General features: G+C 35.1%; 1 protein-coding gene across 2 annotated transcripts in view; it reads right to left on the reverse strand.

Moving 5' to 3' along the window:
• Positions 1 to 27,428, reverse strand: part of LOC150095409 (SRSF protein kinase 3-like) — a 429,406-nt gene that overhangs the window by 86,612 nt on the left and 315,366 nt on the right. Inside the window, exon 12 of one of the 2 annotated variants that reach the window (XM_090410594.1) lies at positions 15,655 to 15,749. In XM_090410594.1, coding sequence (XP_090266720.1) covers positions 15,655 to 15,749 — 95 coding nt within the window. Of the gene's footprint in view, positions 1 to 15,654; positions 15,783 to 27,428 lie in introns of both variants that reach the window. The other variant, XM_090410593.1, reaches the window with a different exon arrangement.

A 27,428-nucleotide genomic window follows, 5' to 3' on the forward strand; every position in this document is an offset into this window, starting at 1 on the left:
ATCAAGATCCCTAGTAGATATCTTTATCTACAACACCCACCTCTGGGCACATGCCATGGAAAGGCTTGGAAAAACCTATGCTGATGTACATTTGCAAGGCACTTGATAGGGTTTGGCACCTATAGCTTGTTGCTATTTTATGGTATACCTGCTTCGATTTGCAACTGGACTACCAGTTTTCTTTCAGGTCATTCACTGCGCGTAAAGGTGGAGGGTGTTCTCTCTTCAGATTTTCCCAACTAACACATGTGTTTCTCAGAGTTCTGCTATTTCATCCACCTGCTTCCTCATGTTCATAAACCACCCTTTTTTCAATGATAAAATCCTATCCAGTTTTCCTGCTGATGGCACTCTCCAATTATCCTACTCATATAACTGTGAAACCTAACCATTCCAAGATCATCTGCAATGTATCTGAATTACTGTTCTCTATACCACTTTTCAATGGGCCAATACTCACCTAGTCCTCTTCATCAATGTTTCCAAAACACAGTTTTGTCTTTTTAATCACAAAAAAAATTGTTATTCACCCCTTAACTTCGATAATGCTCAATTTAAACCTCAAGACCAGTTCTCTATTCCAGGACAGACATACGTTGAGCCTTTCCTGGCATTACAACATCATTTCTATAGCATCCTCAGCTTCTGAAAAACTTCGCATTTTCTTTCACTCAAGACATTATTACTTTCATCTGGACAGTTACTTATCAATACAAACCCAAATCTGCTAAAACTTGGAATACTACTCTCATATTTCAGGTAGTGGTGGTGTAATGGCAATTTATTTGATTGAAAATCTCCTCTCTGATTCTTTCAGACACTGTCTCATAGATAATAAGTTTCTGCACCATATCTCTTTTACAGATATTTCTATGGATGCTGTTCAGTAGAAATGGCAATCATCACGTTCCCATTTCTGCTAAACTTACCGTAACATGCAACAGTTACAAAACATCCTTCTTAACATTTGAATTGCTGATTCAGCAAACCTGATACTGTCATTCATCTTTCATTCCATCTAACTCAGGTCCACAAAACAGTCCTCCCCCAAAAAAGTATTCTCCAAAGACTACAATCTTGAACTCTTAAAAAAAAAAAACATTACTTAGAGGTGGTCTTATTTCTTAATTTTACTGTTTACCTGCTAAGGTTTTCTTGTTTTTGAACTCTTCTTTTCTCTCATATTTGTACATTAAATCTGTAGTTAACATATGATAGAAGATGTCCAATTCTAATTTATGTTTAAAGCATTCTTATACAATTTCCTTTTCAGTGTGATATTTCCTACTGTTTAGAATTATGATTACATCCTATCCCAGTACACTCACAACCTGAACAAGTCCAAAAATCCTTTATCCAAGTGTGAGCAAACAAAGTTTGCGCCTGAAAGTATCTTCAGGACTAGAGTAAGGTGGTACAACACCGGGCAACTCGTTGCAAAGGTGGAGTAAGCTAACATCACTCCTATCTCAGTATCTCCCATAATGCAAAACACATCTCCTTGCGGATATGTATAATGTTATGCATTAAGGGAAGGGCCACTACCCAGTCTACCTTACCCCAGTCCTGAAGATACTTTCAGGCTCAAACTTTGTTTGCTCACACTTGGATAAAGGATTAAACTAAATTTATTATAGTCTAACCAAGTGAAAAATAAACTTTCAACATCTTTCTCTAAATCCAGAGTAATTTAATAAAAAAAGTGGCACACTTTTTGGCAACTACTATAGGTGGAGATGACCTTGCTAATGCTTCTGCCTGGTATCTCCACTTGGGCCTGGCTCCCACTGAAGAGACCTCAATAAAGGTCGAAACTAGTCTGGGTAGTGGCCCTTCCCTTAATGCATAACATTATACATATCCGCAAGGAGATGTGTTTTGCATTATGGGAGATACTGAGATAGGAGTGATGTTAGCTCCACCTTTGCAACGAGTTTCCCAGTGTTGTACTACCTTACCCCAGTCCTGAAGATACCTTCAGGCGCAAACTTTGTTTGCTCACACTTGGATAAAAGATTAAACTAAATTTATTATAGTCTAACCAAGTGAAAAATAAACTTTCAAGTCCAAAAATATTACTCTCAAAAATATTGATCATGGTTATTAGTAAAACTATTCTGTGCCAGAAGGAGAAATACAGTAGTTATTTGTTATTAATAGATTTGTTCTCTCAACATTTTTTCGAAACACTTGTGGAAGATTTTTTTTTTTTTTTTTTTTTTTTTTTTTTTTTTTTTTTTTTTGCTACTCTGCCATTTAGGTCTACTAAATGGCAGAGAAGCACCAATTTTTCCCTTTTTTATTTCTATAATCCTCTGCAAGAATGACTTAAAGAATTTCTCTACATTTTCAATACTAAATTTTTAAGGGAGAAACTTAATTAAAAAAAAAATCATTTTAGTGTTAAATAGTATAATTACATCTTGTCTTTATCAGATTCTTGCCACCTGCATAAAACATCTTATATATTTTAGTCTTCTTTGTCATGGTAACAACATGTCCAAAGGAATTACTACTGTAATTCCTCTGCTGGGTTCCACCTTTTGGTGGAATTTACTATTTATCATTAATCAGTGTAATATCATTCTAAAATTCTCATACTTATGTTCACATTTTAGAAGAATTAGTGAAATACATAGGAATTTAATAAATTCTAGTCTCCTTTACATGTGTGAAACCATTATTTAAAAAATAGTATGGTGTTTACCACGCATGTACCCATTCAGCTACTAATACTCCGTACTCCTGTAAACAACTAACCCTCTTTCACCTTGGTGTTTACTAAGTTCAGTGCAAGCCCTCTGCTCATGCTTTGGACAAACAACGTTCTGTAAAAAAATGACTACAACAACACCAATCTTACATTAACCAGAATAAACCTAAAAGATCTGTACTTGCTCAGCATGGAGTGGACACTTACCATGATATCCAACAATCCAATTCACCTTTTCATTGATCCAGGTTTAAGTTCAAGCAGTTATTTAAATAGTGCCGAGGCACATCTACACCATCCAAATTCAAATCAGAATGACTGTCTCTATTGCCAAGATTTGGGAGAGTCAAATCCTCATAAATGGCAACCTACTGTGTACTTCCTACCCCAATTAATTTTTTTTTAATTTAACATAATGCTGTGTCATTTCATTATCATATTCATAATTTATGTATCATCATCATCAAATTCCTGACATGTACCCTCAAGGGGGTGTACAGGATATGATAGTACTACATGAAAAATTTACACCATTACTAACTTCCTATCTACAATTTTCCTCCAAATCAGTCTGTTACTTGTCAAGACTCCAACATTATCAGATCTTATATTTCTATCGCCTAAGGCACTTTGTACCATATCAATTCACCTATATCTTGGTTTTCCTGCCAACCTGGCAGAGAACGCTTGTTTTGCTAATTTTTCCTCGCCCATTCTGTTTAAGTAAGCATACCACCTGAGATTAGCTCTGCTAACGCATTCCTGGATGCTGACAATGTCAAGTTCTTTCCTAATATCCCCGCTTTTAATATGATATTGCCATTGATGCCATCTTTCACGCCTCTAATCTTTCTCAGGACTCTCATATCTGCGGTCTCTAGTCTTTGGTCAAATGTTTTACTTCTGACCCAGCTCTCAGATCCATAAGTTAAAACTGGTTTGAACACTGTCTTCTATACAGTTAATTTAGTGTTCCATCTAATTTCTCTCTTATTCCATATGAATTCATTCAACTGACTTCCTACCACACCAGCTTTGTTGATTCTGTTGTCTATTTCCATATTTAATTTACCATCTTCACTAAAAATCGTGCCTAAGTAGCTGAAATGTTTTACTTGTTCCACAGTTTCTCCATTCGCAGTTGACAGTTTCAACGATTCTACCTATTTTCATTGTCTTTGTATTTTTATTGCTGACCTTCATGCCATATCTATTCATGCCATATTCAATTTAGTCAGGGAAACTTGCAAAATTGTAGTGGATTTATTAAGAAGTATGACATCATCCGCATAAAGCAAAGAGCTGACATTAACATCTCCAATTTTGATATGTTTAATACCACTTTCCTTCATAATATGATCCATATAGATAATGAATAACAGAGAGGATAATGTACATCCTTGTCTCACACCAGATTTAACATTAAACCATCTTCCTGTACTTCCTTCAATTCTAACTGCTGACTTACAACTCAAATCAAGACTAAGTATTGCTTGATATAATGCCCCATTGACATCATATAACTGTAGTGTATTGAATAGTTTCTCTCTTGGCACCTAGTCATATGCCTTTTCCAGATCGAAAAAACTTAAATACAGATTTTTGTTATATTCCCATGCTTTCTCAACTATTTGTCGTAAAGTGAAGATCTGATCCTGACAGCCTCTATTTGGCCTGAATCTAGCTTGTTCTTCACCAAGCTTTTCTTCCACAATTCTTCTCAACCGTTTCTCAAGTATACTGGCATAAATCTTGCCAGGAATACTCAGTAGGAAAATACCTCTGTAATTCTCACATTCAGTTTTATTTCCCTTTTTATATATGGGTACTTTTAGAGCTCTACTCCAATCATCAGGAATTCATACTCTGTCCAGGCCTTCTAAACTATGCAGTGCAGCTACTGTAAGACTTTTATATCACCATACTTAAGCATTCCTGGACGAATATCATCTACTCCTGCTGCCTTTCCACATTTCAAGTCTTTGATGGCTTTTTCTACTTCAAGTATGGATATGTATTCCTGACTGCATGCCTGGTCAGTGTTTTTTACCACTGTGCTGTCATCACTGCTTGTTTCATTTAGCAATTTTTTGAAGTAATTACTCCATACTTGAAGGATATCTTTTTTCTCCCATTTTCATGTCACCTTCATCATTTCTAACACCTTTTACTGCACTCTTTCCTCCATTTCTAGGCTTCTTCAGCAACCTCCCGAATATCTTACCACCTTCTTGATATTTATTTTCCATGTTCTTGCCAAAGTCCTCCCATGACTTTTGTTTAGCTAGTTTTACACAGTGTTTAGCTTTCTTACATTTGTCTTGGTATTCGCTAAGAGCACAAGCTGACTTATTTGCCAGGAACTTTTGATATGCTTTCTTCTTTTCCTTCACTGCCTCTTTAACCTCCTGTGTCCACCATGGAGTTCTGATTTTTCTATCCTTGCAGACATCCTCCCTACATGCCTCTCTGGCTGAATCAATCACGGTTTTCTTCAAGGCTTGCCACTGCATCTCCAAGGTTTGGTTCCTGTTCTCAAACTCTTTCATTTTTTCTTCCATAATCTTTGTGTATTTTAGTCTACAGTTCACATCTGAGAGCTGCTCAACTTTTATTCGCTTTAAAACTTTCTTACATGTTATTCTTTTCAATATGAAATTCGAGCAGAAATCCAAGAGGTATTTGCCATTATTATTAGCTTTGTTCCTTTCTCCAAATTTTCCCAAAATATTTTTGTATGTCTGACAATCATTTTCTACTCTGCTATTTAGATCCCCAACAAGGACCAACCTTTCCTTTTTCATTGTGTCAGTTGCTTTGTCTAAAGCATTAAAAAATTCCTTCACTTGTACCTTAGTAGAACCTTCTGTGAGACCATAGGAACAAATAAGTCTCATTGTCCAATTCCCCACTCTGATATTTGCCCACATCACTCTACTTGAGACTGCCTGTCATTCAAGAAGATTAGCCTCGTATTTTGTGTTGAATACTATGGCTACTCCTTTTCCTTGATTGTCATTGCCTGAATATAACATTTTGTATTTAATGCCCAGAAAGATCTCACCAATTTTTGTCTTTTTTTTTAGTCATCCCTATTATATGTTGATCTGGTACTTATCTAATTCCTCAGATAGCTCCATTTCTTTGCCATTCAGGTTTCTTATGTTGATAGTACCGATCTTTAACTCTGGTGATATCGAGTTGGGGGTGTGCTTTCAGATTTGTTCCAGTAGCTGACTTTTCGCCCTGGTTTCCTGGCAAAAATGACGGGGACCTTGTTTAACCGTGCGACGCCTCAGCCAGCATGAAATTTTGTCATGTTGTACCATCATTTTGTATATTGGTTTAAGCCAATAAGAACACCATTTGGTCGGCTAAATCCCAAATTCCCAGCCCATCCTTGTTCGTTCAGTGTCCAGGTAGATACCCAACAGGATGCACCAGGAGAAGGTGAGGATTGGACATTAGGTCAGGAGCCCTGGTTGGTTCTTCACATTTCTTTTAAGGCTATGTGGAGGTCTCCTCTCAGTTATACAGCTTTGACCATTTATGTATTCATAATTAAATTAAATTTTATTTCAAATCACAATTTTAAATTTGGGCTTTAATGTTATTTTTTCCACTGTTATCTTATTTAACCAACCACTAGGTTCCATCCATCACATGGCTCAGCTCTGGAGATTAACATTCTTCATTCCAGCTTCACCTTGTGATTATGCTGATGCACTAATGATGAACACAGTTAGGGATCACTTAAGGATCAAAGCGAAATAAATGGGAGGCAACCAACACATCATCTTTCAGGAATGCAGAGAACCAACTGGGACATCTGACCGAACGTCCAATCCTTACCTAATGTAGTGCACCCTGTTAATACATATCTCCCGGCTACTGAACGAACAAGAATGGGTTAGTAACTTAGCCAATGTTACCAGAAATACATATGATGGTACAACCTGATTAGATTTCATGCCAGCTGGGGGTGTCACTCAGTTAAGGGGCCCCTGCTGTTTTTGCCAAGGAACTATGGCAAAAAGTGAAAAGTCAGCTATTGGAAAAAGTTCCAACTCAGCATCTAGAAGGAAGAAGAATAAACCCAACATCAAAAGAAATGAAGATAGGAACCATCAATATAAGGAGTATTGATGGAATGGAAATTGAACTTGCAGAAGAATCGGAAAAGTACCACATGGACATAATAGCATTACTGAGACAAAGACAAAAGCAGGTGATAAATAATAAGTATAGGATGTTATATTCAAGGAAAGGAAGGAGTAGCGATAGCAGTCAACACCAAAGATGCAAATAAACTTCTTGAATGGAAGGCAGTTTCAAGTAGATTTATTTGGGCATTTATTTGGGCACACTTCAAAATGGGGAAATGGACAATGAAACTTATTTATGCCTATGGTCTCACAGAAGGTTAAGGAAGAAAGAAAATGAAAGAATTTTTCAAGTCATTAGAACTGGCCACTGACAAAGAAAATGGAAAAAGTGATCCTTGTTGGAGATCTAAACAGCAAAGTAGGCATATAGGAACATTTTTAAATGACTAGACATACACATGTAACCACAGTAATAAGATTTTTAGGATGAAATATTTACTTATTAAAAAATCTTATTACGTAGTTACATGTGTATGTTTAGTCATGAATGCTTCACAGGTTTCGTTATACAATAAAAACATTTTGGAAATATTTAGAGAAAAGTGCAAAGCTAATAATAATAGTATATGCTGGATTTCTGCTTAGGACATGGATTAGTTATTACTAACATCATGTTCCAACATAATGATGTGCATGAGGAGAGAAGTTCATGTGGACAGAGAGAGAGAAGGCGCAAGAAATAAGAAAATCCTCATTAACTACATGATTGTTGATAGTAATATCTTCAAGCTGGTTCAGATACAAGAGTGTATGCAGAATTTGAAATTGGAAGTGACCATTAATTAGTACTAAGCAGGATAAAAATGAATTTTACACTGAAAAGAACAAATATGTAAGATAGTTTTAAAAAAGGATTACAGATGAGCAGCTTTTGCAGGTAAAGTGTAGACTCAACCATACAAATTTATTACTGAAGAAAATTTCAATCAGATTGAAAACAAGAACCAAACCTTGGAGTCTCAGTGGCAAACTCTGAAGAAGATATTGGTTGATTCAGCTAGGGAGGTATGTGAAGTTGTCTGTAAAGATAGGAAATAAGTACCTCCCCTCCCCCCCATGGTGGACAAGAAGTTAAAGAAGCAGTTCTGGAAAAGAAGAAATCATACCAAACGTTCCTAGCAAATAAGTAGGCAGATGCCCTAAAAGATTACAGAGAAAAATGAACGAGGTGCTATGCTATATGTAAAAATAGATAAACAAAATGTTCTTGCACAAAATTTCTATGTTCTTGCCAAAGTCATAAGAAGACTTTGGCAAGAACATAGAAAATAAATATCAGGAAGGTGGGAAAATATTCTGGAGGCTATTGAAAAAGCTTAGAAATGGAGGAAAGGAATCAAAGATGATAAAGGTGACATGAAAACTGCAGATAAGGATATCCTAGATGTCTGGAGTAATCACTTTGAAAGACTTAAATGAAACAAGCAGTGACAGAACTGTACTAGAACATTTTTAATAGGAATGCAAAGAAGTATATATCAATACTTTGGGATAGAAAAAAACATTGAAAACTTGAAATGCACAAACATTAAGGCAGCTGGTGTAGATGATATTAGACCAGAAATGCTTAAGTATGGAGATTAAAAGTTTTGCAGGGCTACACTGCATAATTCAGAGGGTCTGGTCAGAAGGTTCCAGGTCAATTTATGCTAGCATACTTGAAGAGGCTGAGAAAGATTGTGGAAGAAAAACTTGGAGAAGAACAAGCTGGGTTTAGACCAAATAGAAGTTGTCAAGATCAGATTTTCCTTTTATGACAAATAGCTGGGAAATCATGGGAATATGAAAAGGATCTGTACTTAATTTCGCATATCTGGAAAAGGCATGACACAGTGCCAAGAGAAAAACTTTTCAAAATACTACAATTATACGGGGGTAAATGGAACATTATACAAAGCAATACACAGTCTATATTTAAGTTGTAAGTCAGCAGTTAGAACTGAAGGAAATAAAGAAAGATAATTGATGTACAATCAGAGATAAAACAAAGATGTACAATATTTCTAATGTTATTCATTATCTATATAGATTGCATTTTGAAAGAAAGTAGTTAAAACTGATATTAGAATTGGAGATAACAATCTTAGCTCTTTGCTTTATGCAGATGATGTACTCCTAAACACATCTAGTGCAGGTCTCCAGGATTGTCTAACTAAATTGAATAACACATCTAACAATTTTGGCATGAAAAATAGCAAACAAAGAGACCAAAATGATGAAAATAGGCGGCAATATTGAACCATCAAATGCATTCTGAATGGGGAACTTAAAGCACAAGTAAAATATTTCAGCTATTTAGACAGTTTTTAGTGAAGATGGCAAGTTATATCTGGAAATAGACAACAGAATAAGCAAAGCTGATATGGTAGGCAGCCAGATGAAAAAAATTAGATGGAAGAAGAGAAAAATTAGCCAAAACCCCAAACTAGCAGTACAAGTTCAAACCAGTTTTAAGTTATGGATCTGAGAGTTGGGTTAGAAATAAAGCACTTGATCAAAGACTAGAAACCATAGATATGAGGGTTCTGAGAAAAACTGGTAAGCCATTAATGGCAGAATCTTAATAAAAATGAAGATATTAGAAAAAAAACTTGATATAGTTAACATTCAAGAATGTGTAAGCACAGCTAACCTAAGATGGTATCATCACTTAAATAGAATGGGCGAGTTAAAGTGATGATACCAAGATGGCAAGGAAAGAGACCCAGAGGAAGGAAGACCCAGGTCTAGGTTGACTGATTCAGTCAGAAGTAACTTAGTAGAATGAAATGTTAGATACAACAATATTTGCATGTTGACAAATTACAGACTAATTTGGAGGAACATTATTGACAGGAGATTAATAATAATGTAAACTTATGATGTAGTGAGGTCGTAGTAATTTGAACACCCCTTGATTATACATATCAGGAAATTGATGATAATACACTGGTGTAGGTTAGGGTTTGAGCGGTTATTTAAAGGGAGTGCTGAGGCACTTCTACACCATCCAAATTTAAATCGGAATGACTGTCTCTCTATTGGCAAGGTTTTGTAGCACAATTTGAAGAATAATGGTATATTGTGCCTTTCGATTGAAAAATGCTGGAGTTCAATTATCATCATTGTGACAAGATGAATCTTTATATGGGCTTTTTCATCCCACATGCAGGCAAATCCTGCCTTCAGAACATGCACAATGTACAGACAAAAATACTGTTCATGGTGTTTGCAGGAAGCAGATGGTAGTTATGTGTTGTAGGAGAATTAAACAGTAGAAAATGCAGTTAGATGAGTATCAGGGATAAAACTACAAAGGAGTCCTTGGAGGTGTCACATTCTCATAAATGGCAAGCAATAGTCTGTTCCTCCAAACTGATTAATTTTTTTAAATTTAATATAATGCTGTGTCAATTTCATTACATAATCAAATTTTATTTTATTTCAAATCAATTTTAAATCTGGGCTTTATTGTTAATTTATTTTATCGTAACCACCAACTAGGTGGCATGTGGCTCAGCTCTGTAAATAGGATTAACATTCTTTGTTCTAGCTTCATCTTATGATTATGCTAATGCACTGATGATGACCAGTTAGTTTCTGGTCAAAACATTTTCAGTAATAAAATAATAAAAGCATTATATTCTTGTGAACATGCATGTCTAATAAGCGAGTTTTCTACATTTATCCTTGTTGAATTTAGACTATGTACTTTTAATGATGATTTTACAAGTGTTACAGGCAGCAGTGTAGGAAGCTGGTGTTTCGGTTTCAAGTCGCTTGTGACAGGCTGTTTACTTTCTCACACTGCCCTGACACACTTCTTGTGGTATATTGGAACTGGAATACCACAGTTTAGATATGGGTTGGGAAATTTGAATAGAATGAAAAATGAAAGCATCCATTCCAATGAGAATTATTTCTGTAATAAGATAACAGGTATTTGGATCAGAAGAACAAAAACAGTAGCCTGACCATGGAAAAGTCACATAAGTCGTCCACTTGTTGTCATAATGCTAGAGTACATGAGGTTGTGAATGGCTGAAGGAAGGATGTTCCACCAGAGATGAAACTTGGATGAGATTGTAATCAGAATTACCAAGAGGAGCAGTCACCTTAACAGAGTACCTAGAAGGAGAACTCTGTTAAGGTGACTGCTCCTCTTGGTAATTCTGATTACAATTAATTACAAGATCCAGTATTGGGTGAGTGAAGTGTTGGGAATTCTGGCAGGGAGATGAATGATCTGTTTTAAGTCACTGCTTACAGCAAAAATCTCTGCCTCTGTCCCAGCTTGGTCAGTGAAATTCAAATAAGGAACCAATTAGAATTGAGGACACTGAAATCACCAAGAATGATTTCACTCTTTGGGAAAGACTAGAGACCGCAGATATGAGAGTCCTGAGAAAGATCAGGGGCATGAACAGATGGCATCAATGGCAATATCATATTAAAAACGAGGATATTAGGAAAGAACTTGACATTGTCGGCATCCAGGAATGCATTAGCAGAGCTAATCTCAGGTGGTATGGTCACTTAAGCAGAATGGGCGAGGAAAGATTAGCAAAACAAGTGTTCTCTGCCAGGTTGGCAGGAAAACGACCCAGAGGAAGACCAAGACATAGGTGGATTGATACGGTACAATGTGCCTTAGACGATAGAAATATAAGATCTGATAATGTTGGAGTCTTGACAAGTAATAGACTGATTTGAAGGAAAATTGTAGATAGGAAGTTAGTAATGATGTAAATTTTTCATGTAGTACTATCATATCCTGTACACCCCCTTGAGGGTACATGTCAGGAATTTGATGATGATGATGGTTTGAATGACCGAAGGTGATGATGCACAACATTTAAATTAGTTGGTGCAACAGACGTTGGTTAAGTAATTATGAAATATATTTTTTTGTTAGATATTTGAGTTAATTTATTATCATTATTATTTTATTTATTTTTTTGAATTTTGAGGGGAAGTTTATTTTTTTAGTTCAACCACAGAGACTTACTTGTTTGAGCTTAGTTTCATATTTAAATATTCAACAGGTGAAGAGAAAACGAGAAGGGGAAACAAGCAGCAGGAAAAAATAGAAAAAACATATCATCTATACAGAGAGCATCTAGTCTTCAAAACCACACTGTGGCCTAGACATTGCCCCATGCATACAATTACATAAGTCCCCTCCTGGCAGTGTAGTTGGCAGTGAGATTATGCACCAATTGATCAGGAAGTCTTTAAAAAAAGTGGTTACCATTTCGTTCAGTCCCACTGCCAGCTGGCCTGCAGAACTGCTTTAGTGCCTTATCCTCGAAGATGGGAGAGGCACTGGATCACTGTAGTATGTCTGGCATGGCCTCAGTGATCATCACTCATACTGTATATCCCACTTCAAGTTCCCAATAAGCAAGGTAGTGGTATTTCACTGGGCAATGAAATCATCTACCACCTAGGTCTAGTTGGCATTTACTCTAACTAGGAAAGAATCCCTTTGCAGTGGGAGTACTCATTGTTGCCAGAGCCCCCCTTTAGTAGAAACAGGCCACACCACAAGAAGGCAGGATTGACTTGACTAGGAGAAGCTGTAGACTCTTATCCACCTCTATTTGTTCCAATCTATGTAACAGCATTTCACTTGGTATTCTGTAGAATGCCTTTACAAAGTTCAGCAGTATCACTGTGTAGCCATTTCCTTTATCCAACTCAAATGTCAGTTTAATTATATGAAGTAAGTAAATTAACTAAGTCAAGACTTACCCTTCACAAAGTCATGAAACCCCATAAACTACAATATTTCTATCCATCCATTCCTGATTTTTTTTTTCCCCTTGGCCAACTTCTCCAATAGCTAAACCAACATTTCTAAGATAGGGGGGTTGGTTTATTTACTACCACTATCTTAAAGCCTCATTTATGCAATATAAATTATTCTACCCTCTTTCCACTCCCCTTGTCAAATTGAGACAAAAAAAAACAACTTGGTCAGAAGAACTACTAACTCCCTTGTATTCTGATAATGCACAAGTGATATACCATCTAATCCCATGGCTGTGTTTGCTGCAATATTCTGAATGCCTCCAATTCATTTACCTCTATTCTCTCAGCTGCTTCAACATCTGGCACTGCAATCTCTACCTGTGTGATACACTTGCAAAAGTGAACCTCAGTAAATCAACCATTTTGTCTGCTCCTATTACTTTTATCACAGGAATTCATTAAAGTTATCCTATCATAATAATCATTCTTCTACTAGCCACATAGACAAAACTGTGGTATTTCCTTTGACCTGCATGGCTAATTTTGTCCTCCTCACTATGCTTGTCTATTCTTGCATGTGCTCTGTAATGCTCATGAGATCACCTTTCCTCCTTATACAATTTCTGACACTTTTTTCCCCTTTCTCAGTTCCTGCTAAATAATACTGCTCATCCAATGAACTCCCATCTCATTTATTCTCCTAACCCTGGCTACACAGCCTGATACTTTTAAATACCCCTTGCCTATCTTCAATGCACTGCTTCAAGCCACATCCTAAGTTTCCCATGATCACCTGTCCTGCAGAGACATTCTTCTTCACAGAAAATTTTACATCTGGCAACCTCCCAAGTCAAGATTGCAAGACCACTCATTCAAATCAGAAGCTATGGTGCCACTTTCATTATGGACAAATTCTCTGATACTATTACTAGATGCAGCACTCCTACTCTCAAAACCACAATTCCCCTCCATCACATGTTGTTTCAGGTAGCTGCATAAATCCCATTTGTTTCTTTCCATGTTAGTCCCTGTAGCTGAAAATCCCATAATTATTAACCCTATGCTTACTGTGTTAATTGTTGAAGCATGCTACTCACATCCTACTTTGCAGCTATGGGTCTAAAGCAGCCAACAAACTACATATTTTATCACGAGCTATAATCTTATATTACCTCCAATACACTGCCTTCTTCAATCCTACATTCCTGCTGAATTTCTATTCTTATTAGTTGATGTTCATCAGTAACAACTCACCCTTCATCTCATTCTCTCTATCTTCACTGAAAATACTATACCCTTTATAGTCAATCCCTAGAACAAGGGCTTGAAAAGCAACCTTGTCCATTCTAATGCAGTAAGTAGACAGTACTAGATGACAAGTAGCTACACACCAGACTAGAATAAAATGTTTATATTTAACAATAACAAAATAATGTTGTAACTTTCACTGAACGTTTTGAGATAGTATCAAAATGACCAAGAATGCCAAATAATGATGACCATGATAACAGACATAGATAAACACACCATCCTGGTGCATGCATCCATTTTAGGAATCTCACAAACTACAACAGCATCACACTGGAAGGCAGCACATGCTCAATAGTGTTTTTACCATTGTACAGTGTCATATACTGATATGTCTAACAGCTGATCTGAATCTTTATTTTTTATTTTATTTTTGTTAAAATATTTATACTTGGGTGTTTGTTTGCAATGACTTGGTCAGCAATCTTAAATCTAAATCTATTTTATTCCTAATTTTAAGCATTAAGGATGAGCCAAGAAAGAATCCAGAAAAACATCACTTCATACACTTTTTCAAAGATAAAAAGCAAGAAAAAGATACACTATTAACCTAACAACAAAATTTAAGTAATTTTTCTGATGATTCTCATTCGATGGAATACATTCCAAGTAAAATGGATCAAACTGGTTAAAATATGACAATGATTTTCTGGCATGGCACTGTTCTTGCGCTTCTACCAAAACCGTTAGTTTGTTTTTATGTCTCGAACATTTCCAGGTACTTCTATGTTATCATTATTATATTGCATATTGTATATAATGTTCGTACTCCACAAATTTTGTGTTAATTTGTTCCATGTGTCTATTAAGCAAGTCTTTGCCATGAGTTTCCAAATAGTCAGCAATCTTAGTATCAGTAAGGGACTTACCTAGCTGTGCATCTTTGCTATTGTTTGGTGTTGGTTGTTTATACACTGAAAACTAAAATTTCATGGGAATCTGCTCAACACATCAAATGTATCAAAAGTTTGAGTGTCCAAGTGAATCCAGTAAAAACATTGATGGAAATATTTCAACAAATGCTTGTTTTTGAATAAAACTTCGTTTTGTATAATTTATAAAGCCCTACCTATATGCCTACCACGAACCACATCTCCTGTATGCCTATAACCTTTGTCCAAGTTTAATTAATCCACGATGAAAATTTTCCTCCCTCTTATTCCAAATAAAAAAATTCTTTAGAACACTAACACTAAAAAATTTTATGCATCAAAAGTGAATGCAGACAAAATAACCATCTGACAGAACATCTTATCAGTTTTAAGAAAATGAGCAATGAAATTACTGCTCTAAAACAAAGGGGAAACTTGAATTCCATCAGTACATGTAAATATTAACATGTACCTACAGGTGTACATGTTAACACCTGTAGGTACCTTAGTCAGGAGGTGGGCAAGGAAATCATATCATATCTTAAAAATTGTGATCAATTCTACTCAACAGCTAACACACCAGTTGACGACAATCAGTTATTGTGTGAAATGAAAGAACACCAAGATGATACTCATTCTTGAAAGAAACCCAATACTTTTGAATTACACTTATTTTTAATTTTTAAAAAGTAGCACATGCATATACTGCTCAAAAGCAACTGGAATAATCATAAAAAAATTCCAGAGAAAAAACTATGAGGGGATTTAGAGATGAATAGGTGATAAGTTACTGGACACGAAAAACATGCTTAAACAACACTTGAATATAATAAATATATAAATCAATTTAGCATTTACTTACAACCCAACAGGCATTGCCAAGGTCAGCTATCTTCACTGATATATCACACACTTCATTAACGGGGTCAGATTTCAGATCCACAGATTTTTGATTTTCTGAAGAATTAGAATTTTTGCAATCAGAAAAATCTATAAATAGAGTAAGCAGAACAGATTAAAATATATTATGAAATTTAAGATATTAAAGTGCATAAAAGAATGGGTATAGATTAAAGTCATCCTTGACTTGTCCATTTCTGATGAAAAAAATCCTATAATTTTAAAAAGAAACAATACGAGGCATATAAAAAAATTATTAAAATCAAGTTTAAAGCATAGGTATGTAAAATTTTTTCCTTGTAAACTAAAACTTTTGCAGACCCTCTTAAAGTGGAATATAATAAAGAACTTAGAATAATGGAATAGCTTACATTTTCAAGAAATAAATATTGGTTGTAAATTATCACATTTTAATTTAAATTGCCTTATATGATATTTGGTATGCATCACTCATGCATACCAAAACCTTAAATAAAGAAGTCTCCACCTCTTGAAACCAAACAAACAAAATATTGAACAATGTTAGTCTCTGTTATGTTGTTTGAATCAAAACATGCTTATAAAATATCAAACTGATTAAGTGAGAAACTTAACATGACATGGAAAATTATTAGGTTAATGAATAGTAATATTATAGTCAATATTGTTAAAGGATTTTTAGAATTTTAGCAGAAAACAGAAATTTATCAGCAGATGAATGCACAATAACATACCCTTCACTCTATAAGAGCAAGACTACAAAAAACACATTGGAACTTCCTTATTAATCATAAGCAAGCTACTTACAGTATGTGTAGTTGATACACAACATTTGTCTCTTCCCATAAATCTCATCCCAAAGGGTATGCAATGTATCCTAAAGAATAGAGAAGATTAGTCTAGAATAAATAATCTTCCCCATTCTTTTTGACACATTTAAAACATCAAATTAGTCTAGAATAGCCAATATAGTTAAGATTTCCTATTGGCTGTTTTCTTTCCAACTCATCCACTATTTTCTGATTTTTAATTTGATTAGCTCTTACATTTTAGTAAACTAAACACACTTATTTGTATCAATCTATTTACCGCATATGTCGGCGTATAAGATGACTCTCAAATACTACGGAAAACTCCTCGAAATCATGGGTCGTCTTATACAGTGAGTATAAAAAGGGAAGCTTAATTTCTTGATTGAACATTTAGGTAGTTACAATACATCGTTATATAAGAAAATAGGCAGTGTTTATAAACAAATCAGATTAATTTTTTGTTACATAAATTTATTTAAAATATTACAATAGATATGTCTTAAAAAACAAATAATAATTATTAACCTCAATTTCCATGTTAATTTTTCTTCATCATCTGTTGAAAATAGTTAATTTAGTATTCTCAGTTAAATGACTATGAAACATATCCCGTACTAATAAACTGTGTTTCTTCATTATACTGCCTTGATGTTCCACACATTATTTATCCATAATTTCACACTATTTTCGTCCGTCCATCCATCCTTTTTCGAGAAAATGCACAAAAACACTTAAAGGAAATTTTATCTTAAGTTTAGTTTTACATTTGAAGATGATCACTGGTTTTAACTTGGTTCCATCAGCCAAATATAACACAACCGGAAACCTTGTTTTTTCATGACCTGTACTTTGAATTAGCACTCTTACTACCTTTAGACTCCACTATTTTATCATATCAAAGCTCATAGGAGTTTCATCCATATTTCCAATATTTAAAAATAGAAATTTATGTTCTTGTCTCAACTGAATAATAAATTTATGGAAACTGGTAAGTTTGTGGTCAAGATCTGCTGGTAGTTTTTGCATAATTTTAGTTTTTTTTCATATTACCAGATTTTGTCTGTTCATAAAACGATTACCATCATTTTGTAAATTGGTTTAAGCCAATAAGAATACAATTTGGTTGGCTAAATCTCAAATTGTCAGCCAATCCTCGTTCGTTCAGTATCCAGGTAGATATTCAACAAGGTACACCACGAGAAGGTGAGAATTGGACATTAGGTCAGAAGCACTGGTTGGTTCTCCGCATTGCTTTAAAGGCTATGTGGAGGTCTCCTCTCAGTTATACAGCTTTGATCCTTAAGGACTATCATATTAAAAACGAGGATATTATGAAAGAACTTGACATTTTCAGCATCCAGGAATGCGTTAGCAGAGCTAAACTCAGGTGGTATGGTCACTTAAACAGAATGGGCAAGGAAAGATTAGCAAAACAAGTGTTTTCTGCCAGGTTGGCAAGAAAACGACCCAGAGGAAGACCAAGATATAGGTGGATTGATACGGTACAAAGTGCCTTAGACAATAGAAATATAAGATCTGATAATGTTGGAGTCTTGATAAGTAACAGACTGATTTGGAGGAAAATTGTAGATAAGAAGTTAGTAATGATGTAAATTTTTCATGTAGTACTCTCATATCCTGTACATCCCTTGAGGGTAAATGTCAGGAATTTGATGATGATAAAACGATTACACCAACCTGAAGTAGCTTGAAATTCTATACTTTCATCCGGATTCAATCTTGACCATTTCAGTGCATATGCTCTAATCATATTTCTTGAAACAAGATAACCATTTTGCCTTTGTTCGAATACCAATTCTGCAACGTGATTTTCCAGTTGCAGCCATCGAGTGATCCCTGCTCTCATCACACATTTTTTCTTTGACAACGTTTTTAAAATATCTTCTTTCTTCCTCCATTCTCTTACCATCTTCTTGGTTATGTCAAACTCTCTTGCAGCAGCACAATCATTAGTTTGTTTTGCCATTTCAATTACCCTTATTTTAATCTGAGTTTCATACTTTCTTCGTTTTGTTGCTGGTTCCATGATTTTAAATGATAACAATTTTAATAATCCTAAAATTTTTAAAAAAATGCAAAAAATTGGGATTAATCACTTTTAATTAGGGCAATTTGCATAAATACTAAATCTATGCTATGCAAAAAAATAATGGATATGCATAGACATAAAAATAATGGATATAACAACAATACCTAACATTGCATTAATACAAGAAAGAAGAAATTGGGAAGTCGTCTTATACAGGGTGTCCCAAAATTCATGCAAGAAGTAATTTTGATAGAAAACACAAGTTTTTAATTAAAAATTGTAATTTCTTATTGAGTCATAAAGTATACAGTATAGGGTTATGCATGGAATAGCATATCGGGTAAATGGCCTCCACGACTTTGCTGGCACATAAGCACTCTTTTGTTGAAAATTTCCATGACCGTTTTGCATAAATGTGGCTGAATTTTGTTGATACAGGGCTCAATTTCCTCCTTCAAGGCGTGGGTGGTCGTGGGCTTGTTGGCAAGACTTCAAAATACCCCAAAGAAAAAAGTCCAACGGTGTTAAGTCACATGATCTGGGCAGCCAATTCTGATCACCAAAACGGGAAATTACACAACCAGGAAATGACTCATGCAGTAATTGATTTGTTTCTCGAGCTGTATGGCATGTGGCACCAACTTGTTGAAACCACGTCATCCACATCCATATCTTGCAATTTAGGCAGAAAAAAATGGATTATCATGTCGCGATAGCGAGCACCATTAACTGTTATTGCCTTACCAGCCGCATTTTCGAAGAAGAATGGACCAATGATGCCTCCAGTCCAAAATCCGCAACAAACAGTGACACGTTGTGGATACATTTGTTTCTCAACAATCACTCGTGGATTTTCTGAACCCCAAATGCGACAATTTTGTCGATTAACAAAGCCATCAAGATGAAAATGAGCCTCATCGCTGAAGATGATTTTGTTTGAAAAATAAGCATCCACTTGTTGTTCCATAATCCATTCAACGAACTCTCTTCGCTTTGTGTGGTCATTTTTAATAACCCTGAACTGTCAGCTGTCACGATGTCTTTTTTTTTCTCGTTGGCAACACTTTACCGCACAAATGGTGCTAAATTTAAATCTTGCGTGAATTTTGGGACACCCTGTACAACCGACATAAGCTTAAAACCTAAAAATAGCCCAAAATTTAGGCCTAGTCTTATACAGTAAGTCTATTTTTCTCTCCAAATTCTAATTTTTGGCTTCAAAAAAGTGTTTCTAATAATCTTTCATGTACTACCTATAATGTTTAAATGAGCACGTAACTTTAATTCAGATCTGCATGAACACTTCTGTATATACTAACAAAGCTCACTCTTTTCACAGTATAATTTTAAATGTGTTTTTGCTAGTGATGCAATTTTGATCATTTATGTTGTTTTCCCCAACCTTTATAAAATCTGATACTAGACATTATATACCACACAGAAAAGTATACCATTTTGCATAATGAGGGTTACAGTAACCCCCCCCTTTTTTTTTTTTACACTTTTCAGGGGACTGATGGAAAAAAGTGTAAATAGCAGGAAATGTAAAAAAAAAACATCCAAAAGAGGCTAAAAGATGAATTACTGTTAGTATGCAAGTCTACATACTAGATTACAAAATTTAATAACTGAAAAATGCACATGTGTTCCAGCATGTCAATCTACACATCGCAGAATTGCCATCTTTTGTTCTACCGAAATACATTTTCTGTCTTTTTTCTCCATGGATAATCCACCACTGCAACTTGAAAGCAACTTTCACATGCTAAATTAAGTAGCAGAAATTCTGCAATATCAATTTGTACTGTGATTGAAAAATCAAGGTATCGCTCATCACTACTGCAAGCTTGCAAGTCGCCGTGATGGCGGAAACGAAACTACAGCCGAAAGCAATGCCATCTGGGAACAGAGATGCACACATTTCCACAGAAACCAATTCGAAAATCAGTACTGCCACTCGAGAAAAAAATGCAAGTCATGGGAAATAACGTCCACATCAAGTTGTTAATGGCAGGGAAAACAATATATCGTAAGAATAGGCCTTAAGATGGGACCAATGGAAAATGATGTAAATGACAGGAAAACGTAAATTGCGGGAACGTAAAAATGGAGTTTTACTGTAGTTGCATTTTGTCGATTTCTCACTATTTAAATTTATCTAATTTGCTTCCTACCACCAGAGCAGCCTACTTTATTCTATTATCTGTTGCCATTATTTTTGCCAATTTATCATGATGGCTGTGGCAATTTATGTTATTTGAGGAGTTTTATAGAATTACAGTATTTATATAAAAAAGAACAAGTGTCACAAACTTAGCCTCATAAAACATTTAACAATTCCTGTTTATGTACCACAGAAAGTTTTGTCTGATTGTGACATTACAAATGATTTAATTAAAACCAAAACAGAAATGCCCCAACAAATTTTAACAGAAATCCTAAATACCAAATTTCATTAAATCTGATCCTGCCAGTGAAGAATTATTACTATCAATTCAAACTGTTTCATCAAATAACAATGATCTGGATGAACCAGGTAAATATTTTCTAGTATATATACATCCTAAATATTAAATTTTATTATACAGCATCTAGTCAGAACAGTTATGGCTATATGCAATTTTAAAAGATTTTGCCTGTAAAAGGAATGACAATCAAAAATTGAAGTAGCTTTCGTATTAAGAAGGATGGAAAACAAATCTAATTTCACAAATGCATTTAAAAAGAACAGGAAAGTTTTTCTTGAGTTTCCGGATAATTGCTGACTGAACTGTACATTCTAATGCAACTAAGTAGAAAGTCACATACAGGTAAACTTCTACTTATGCACATGTGCAAGAAATCAATTCATATTTATTACCATTGCTTGAGCTAATAAACTGCAACTCCCAATTCACTTAAGGAAAACAGAACCCTGGACTTTAAAACATTTTATCATGCACAAAAAACAGCATTTCTCGGAACAGTCAGCAAAGGTTGGTCGATTGGTAGAGCTTCTGCTACTAATGGCTCACGCAAAAAGTTAAGCAAGTTTGAGTGTGGTTAGTAGTTGGAAGGAGATCGTTCTATGAATCTTTGGACTCATTGGACGAATGTGACACCTCCACATAATAATAATCTCAAGCCTGTGTCTCGAGCAGAAGGGAAATTCTAGTACTTGACCTTTTCTTTTCAGGAATCAAATTCCAGACATTTCTATATGCCTAGAATTGATTTCCAACTTAGTTGCTAAGGTTTTTAACAAGAATGAGATTTTTATATCAGCTACTCTCTTTCATGGCAAATTCCTCTACTACAACCTCATACGGAACCATATGCCCAAACTGTCACACTATCTAATTTCCTATTTTGAAATTTTGCCACGTTACTCTATTTGAAATCATCTTACATCTTCTCTAAATATTAATAAGTTTATTTTCAAGTTTAATATACTTCTGATTCTTATTGCCTGAATAATCTTATACTTTTTATAAGTATTTCACTTCTCTGATTATTTTTCATCCTTACACTATATATATATATATATATATATATATATATATATATATATATATATATATATATATATATATATAGTGGCAGTATAATAATAATCTCTAGCCTGTGTCTTGAGCAGAATGGCAATTCTGCTCAAGAACTGCATTAACACACACACATATATATGTGTGTGTGTGTAGTCTCAATATATATATATATATATATATATATATATGTGTGTGTGTGTGTGTGTGTGTGTGTGTGTGTGTGTGTGTGTGTGTGTAAATATGTATGTCTCAATGAATACTTCCCAGTATTCATTGAGACACATCCTCAAATCACTATGGTAGATTTCAAAATGTTACAATACTTGAATGCCACTTACCTGATATCTTCATAATGAAATAAATATGTGCAGTGTGTGTTGTTTTGTGTGCTTCATGTATGGTTGCTGCCAATTCTTTGTATTCTGTCATCAATGTATACATTTCCACCATTTTCTCTGTTTATTGATCGCAGCTATAGTTTCCTCCAAATTTATCAGTAAATCATGTCTTTAGTTAATTATGATAATTCAGGTAAGTGTCATTAAGCTATACCAACATTTTTAATTTAAATACTAATTCTGATTTTCATTTTTATAATTTTAAACTCTTATGGTTCTCTTCTTTCTTATTATGTCTTCCAATATCTGAATTTGTATAAGAAATTTAGTTTAATCCTTTATCCAAGTGAGTGTGAGCAAACAAAGTTTGCGCCTGAAAGTATCTTCAGGACTGGGGTAAGGTGGTACAACACCAGGGCACTCCTTGCAAAGGTGGAGCAAGCTACCTTGCTTGCTTCATAACTTTAAGAAGCCATAGTTATCCAACCAAATGTCAATACCCTATTGAATAGTTATTTCCTGGAATGGCAGGGGGTCAGTCTTTTTTTCTCCTAAAAAAAAAAAAAAAAAAAAAAAAATCCTGGTCTCAAAATGTTTGCTATAATGGGAATCTATTATATTTAGTTGTTCTGAGAATCTTTCCCTGCTGATGTGCATCCAGTCCATGAGTACATGGCCTTATAAGATTTCTGTGATGTTTGAAAAAAGAAACCACCCTTGCAGAATTAAATTTCTTTCATTTGTTACAAAGTAAATTATACTTAAGAAGAAATTATATTTTTATTTAATCTTTACCCAAGTATAAGAAAACAAAGCTTTCATGTGAAGTATCTTCACAACTAAACTACTTGTATACACACTGTTGATTTTGTATCAATTGCCTCAGTATCCCATAATGTACAGCACACTCCCCTTCTGATGTGTAAATCGCTATGCTTTATGAGAAAGGATTAAGCCATAATTTTTTGTCAAGTATAATTTATGCTATGCAATCATGTTGGTTAGTTTTCTGTTCTCTATCTAGAAGAAACAAGTAAGGAATTGATTATTAATATCAACTCCAAAAAAGAGGTCATATAACCTATGAATTAACAGTGTTATATGTGCAGAGAATGGTTAACACAAAAGAAGAACCTGATGACATATTTTTTGAACTAGTGGGGGGGGGGGGGTGATAGCCCTTGAAGAAAACAGTGATTTCCCAGGAACTATGATAAAAAAAGGCAGATGGAATGAAAAAGAAAGGATGAAAGTTGATGAGCCGAAAATTTAATATGTGTATTTATGGTGAAAAGTAGCTGTTCCAAGTTTTTACAGGAAAGTGGAAGAATGGTGGCATACAGTTTGGCAGAGTAGTGCCTCTGAAAATACACGTATAAGTAGTATTCTAAGGTTGGGTGAATTTGGGATTTACATCACGTTCATAGTTGTATAAAATAAGAAACAGTTGTATTGAATAGAAGAGGTCAAGTTTTTTTTTTTTTTTGACGAGGATATGGATGTGCATTTGTATCATGAAATGACCAGAGATGTAAATCAGTCCAAGAAGAGACATGATCTTGACTAGAAGATACTATCAAAGATAAGGAATCAAAGTTTAACCTTTCTTATGAGTAATAAGAGAAAGCCATTCATTGAGTTATCCTCATTCTGCTGGAAAATGGCAAGGAGAGAGTATTTAGGATGGCTAAAGATGACTGCAAAGCTTGGGTGACATCATGAAGCACTGAAAGATTTTTCAAATGAAGAAAAACCATTAGCAAAACTATACATAGGATATGTGAGATCATAACATTGAGGAATTACAGCAAAAGAAAAGCAGAGCAAAATGCAGTACTTCAGCAGTGGTGGGGAAATGTCAAAAGGAAGAAACCTTCCAGTATATTATGCAGCAAATGACAAGAAAGAACACTGGTAACTAAATTACAGAGGACAGAATGTATCATATAAACAGTAATATGATAAGCCAACTTTTTAGCCAGACTCAATCAACTGCCCTGGAAATGTCAAAAGCAACTGCAAGTTTCTCCTAATTTTTTCCCCCATGGATTATGTCCAAAAGTGAACAATGTTGGCTAGATTTTTTTTTTTTTAACTGATACAGAGCAAAGGTGTTAGAATCTTGCTCCAGAGCTAAACACTGATCCCTACAGAGAAGATTACAAAGCAGAACTAGAGGACTTTTTTTTTTGTAATGTTGCTCCTGCCCATGAAAGGTTACTGACAAACCTATAGTTCATTTTTCACCATGAGTGGGATAAGGATTTTGTTTTTCTACTTTTATCAATTATATATATTTTTTAATTTTTAATTATTATTATTTTATACGTAGGAAACACTGCTCTAGAGACCAAACATGGAACTTTTTCGAGCCACTGCAGGCCTCCAAAAAAAGTGGAGATGGTGGTCTCATGCCAGGCGATGAAATTCAACTCCCACTTAAAGACAATCACAAATCCATGCCCATGGCAGGATTCAAACCCACAGCCTGTTGGTTGGAGAGTGGGTATGCTAACTACTCACCAATCAGGCAGGCACTTGTTTGCATCCAAGCTATTAAAGGATTCTTTTGGTGTCCTTCTGGTTAAAGACCCAGTAAGCTGTTCTTGGTATAGTTGGAGATGATTTGTATTGGCCAGAAGAGACATCAGTCGCAAATCATCCAACAAAAGTTGGATGACTAATGACTTGGATACAGAGGACATGTATCCTGGAATAAGATTGCAGAGGGCATCCCACATTGATAGGACTTTAGGTCATATTCACATGTTACAAGTGTTAATTTGTACTTCATGAATATGTCTCAGTGAATGAGATGAAATATTGGAAGAATTAAATTAGGCTTTATCCTTTCTTAGTGCTGTTAACATTCCATTAAACCTCCAACACGATGGTCTCCCAGCACTTAAGCCTTAACACATCGAAGCTAAGCTTCTCGATTGGAAAGAAGTTTCAAAAACACCACCACTGTGGGGACAAGATGTTAAAGAAGCAGTTCTAGAAAAAAAAACATACTGAAAGTTACTAGCAAGTAAGTCAGCAGATGCAATAAAATAATACAGAGAAAAATGTAAGAGAGCTAAGCTATGTGTAAAAGTAGCTAAACAAAGTCACTGGAAGTCTTCAGTAAGAATATAGAAGGTACATATCAAGAGGGTGGCAAAATGTTCTGGAAGTTATTGAAAAAAGCTTAGAAATGGAGGACAGTACTGTGAAAGGAGAAAAAGATGACATGAAAACTGAAGAAAAAGATCCTAGATGTCTGAATAATTACTCTGAAAGACTGTTAAACCAAACAAGTAGTGACAGAACAGTTGTAAATTTTTTTCATGACAAATGCAAACAGAAATACATATCAATACTTGAGGTAAGAAAAAACCATCAAAATCTTTAAACGAAGGCAGTTGGAGTAAATGACAACTAACCATAAATGCTCCAGTATGGAAGTATATAAGTTTTGCAATGGCTACACTACATAAATCAGGTGGTCTTGTCAGAAGTTAGAATTTGAGATGATTTGAGTAGAGCTATCAACTAAGTGTTTTATGTAAGATTTATGCAAGCATGCTTGAAAAGAGGTTCAGAAAATTTGTAAAAGAGAAACTTGGAGAAGAACAAGCTGCATTCAGGAGAGCAAATTTTCACTTTACGACAAATAGTTGAGAAATCATGGGAATATGATAAAGTGTCTAGAGAAAAAGCTTAAAAACATTACAGTTATATGATAAATTAAAGATGCCATGAAATTATTATATATTGTTGGTTTAATCCTTTACCCAAGTGTAAGCAAACAAAGTTTGCACCTCAAGTATTTTCAGGACTGGGCAACTCGTATAGATATAGAAGCAAATGACTTCACATCACTTGCCTTAGTATCCCATAATGCAAAGCACATCTCCTTACAGACACGTATAATGCTATGCATTATTGGAAGGGTCACTACCTAGACTGGTTTCAACCTTTATTGAGGTCTTGGTGGGAGCCAGACCCAGAGGTACCATTAACCATTAATGCTACTGTCAGGATGGGTGAAGCACAAGTGCTTTTCATATTCCCCTTTATCTGTAATGAGAGTTATTTGAAAGAGGATGTTTTGTGAGCAATTAAGCTTGCCCTCTGGGGAAAGTTGTATTAGGTATGATCAGTTGGGAGTAGAATAGCCTTTAGTCTTTTATATTTGTAGTAATCTGTTTCATTGTAATTGACAGCTTGTATGATCAGCGGGTTAGAATGTGAACTTGACTCGACGAAGAATTTTTCTGTGAGATCATGGAGAAGGGAGGAAATGTATGGAATGCCGGTTTCACAATGAATCTGTAAATTTTGATAAACCATGGGACATCCAGGATCATCCTCAGGCATTTATTTTGGATGCTTTGTAATTTTGAAATGTTTGATTGTGAGGTGTGACTCCATGCTGGAGAGGCATAGGTAATGACTGGACGTATGACCATACGGTAAAGTAGTAATTAATTTTGTAAGTTCAGTTTACTCTTGCAGTTGATCATTGGGTAGAGCTGCGCAATAACTTTAGAAGTCTTGGAGCCAATGAGATTGATGTGTTTGCTAAAAAGGAGTTTCTTGTCCAGTAATGGTCTCTGATTGTCATGGAATCTTTTGACCAGAGAGCAAGATGTCTTCTTTAATGCAGCCCGTCCTTCTAGAGAACATCATAGCTGAGCTTTTGATGGGGTTCACCTGAATCCTCCAGTTGGTGAACCAGTTTTCTAGCGCTCTGATACTTCCTTGGAGTCTAGTGATTGCTAGGCGAGGGCTGAGCGACTTTGTTAGAATAGCAGTGTCGTCGGCATAAATGGCCGTAATGGTTGTTCTCAAGTTAATAGGGATGTCTGATACGTAAGTTGTGAAAAGTATTGGAGCCAGGAGAGAACCCTGGGGTACTCCAGCCAGGATTCTGTGCCTTGATGACACAATTCCGTTGAGTTTTACTTTCATGTATCTTTCACTAATGTATGAGTTTCACTAGTTTAATTGGGATATTGTTTTCAATTAGTTTGAAGATAAGGCCTTGA

This window comes from Typopeltis vanoorti, chromosome 20 (genome assembly GCF_054136105.1).
Source record: "Typopeltis vanoorti isolate ZY-2024b chromosome 20, IOZ_Tvanoo_1.0, whole genome shotgun sequence".
NCBI lineage: Eukaryota > Metazoa > Arthropoda > Arachnida > Uropygi > Thelyphonidae > Typopeltis > Typopeltis vanoorti.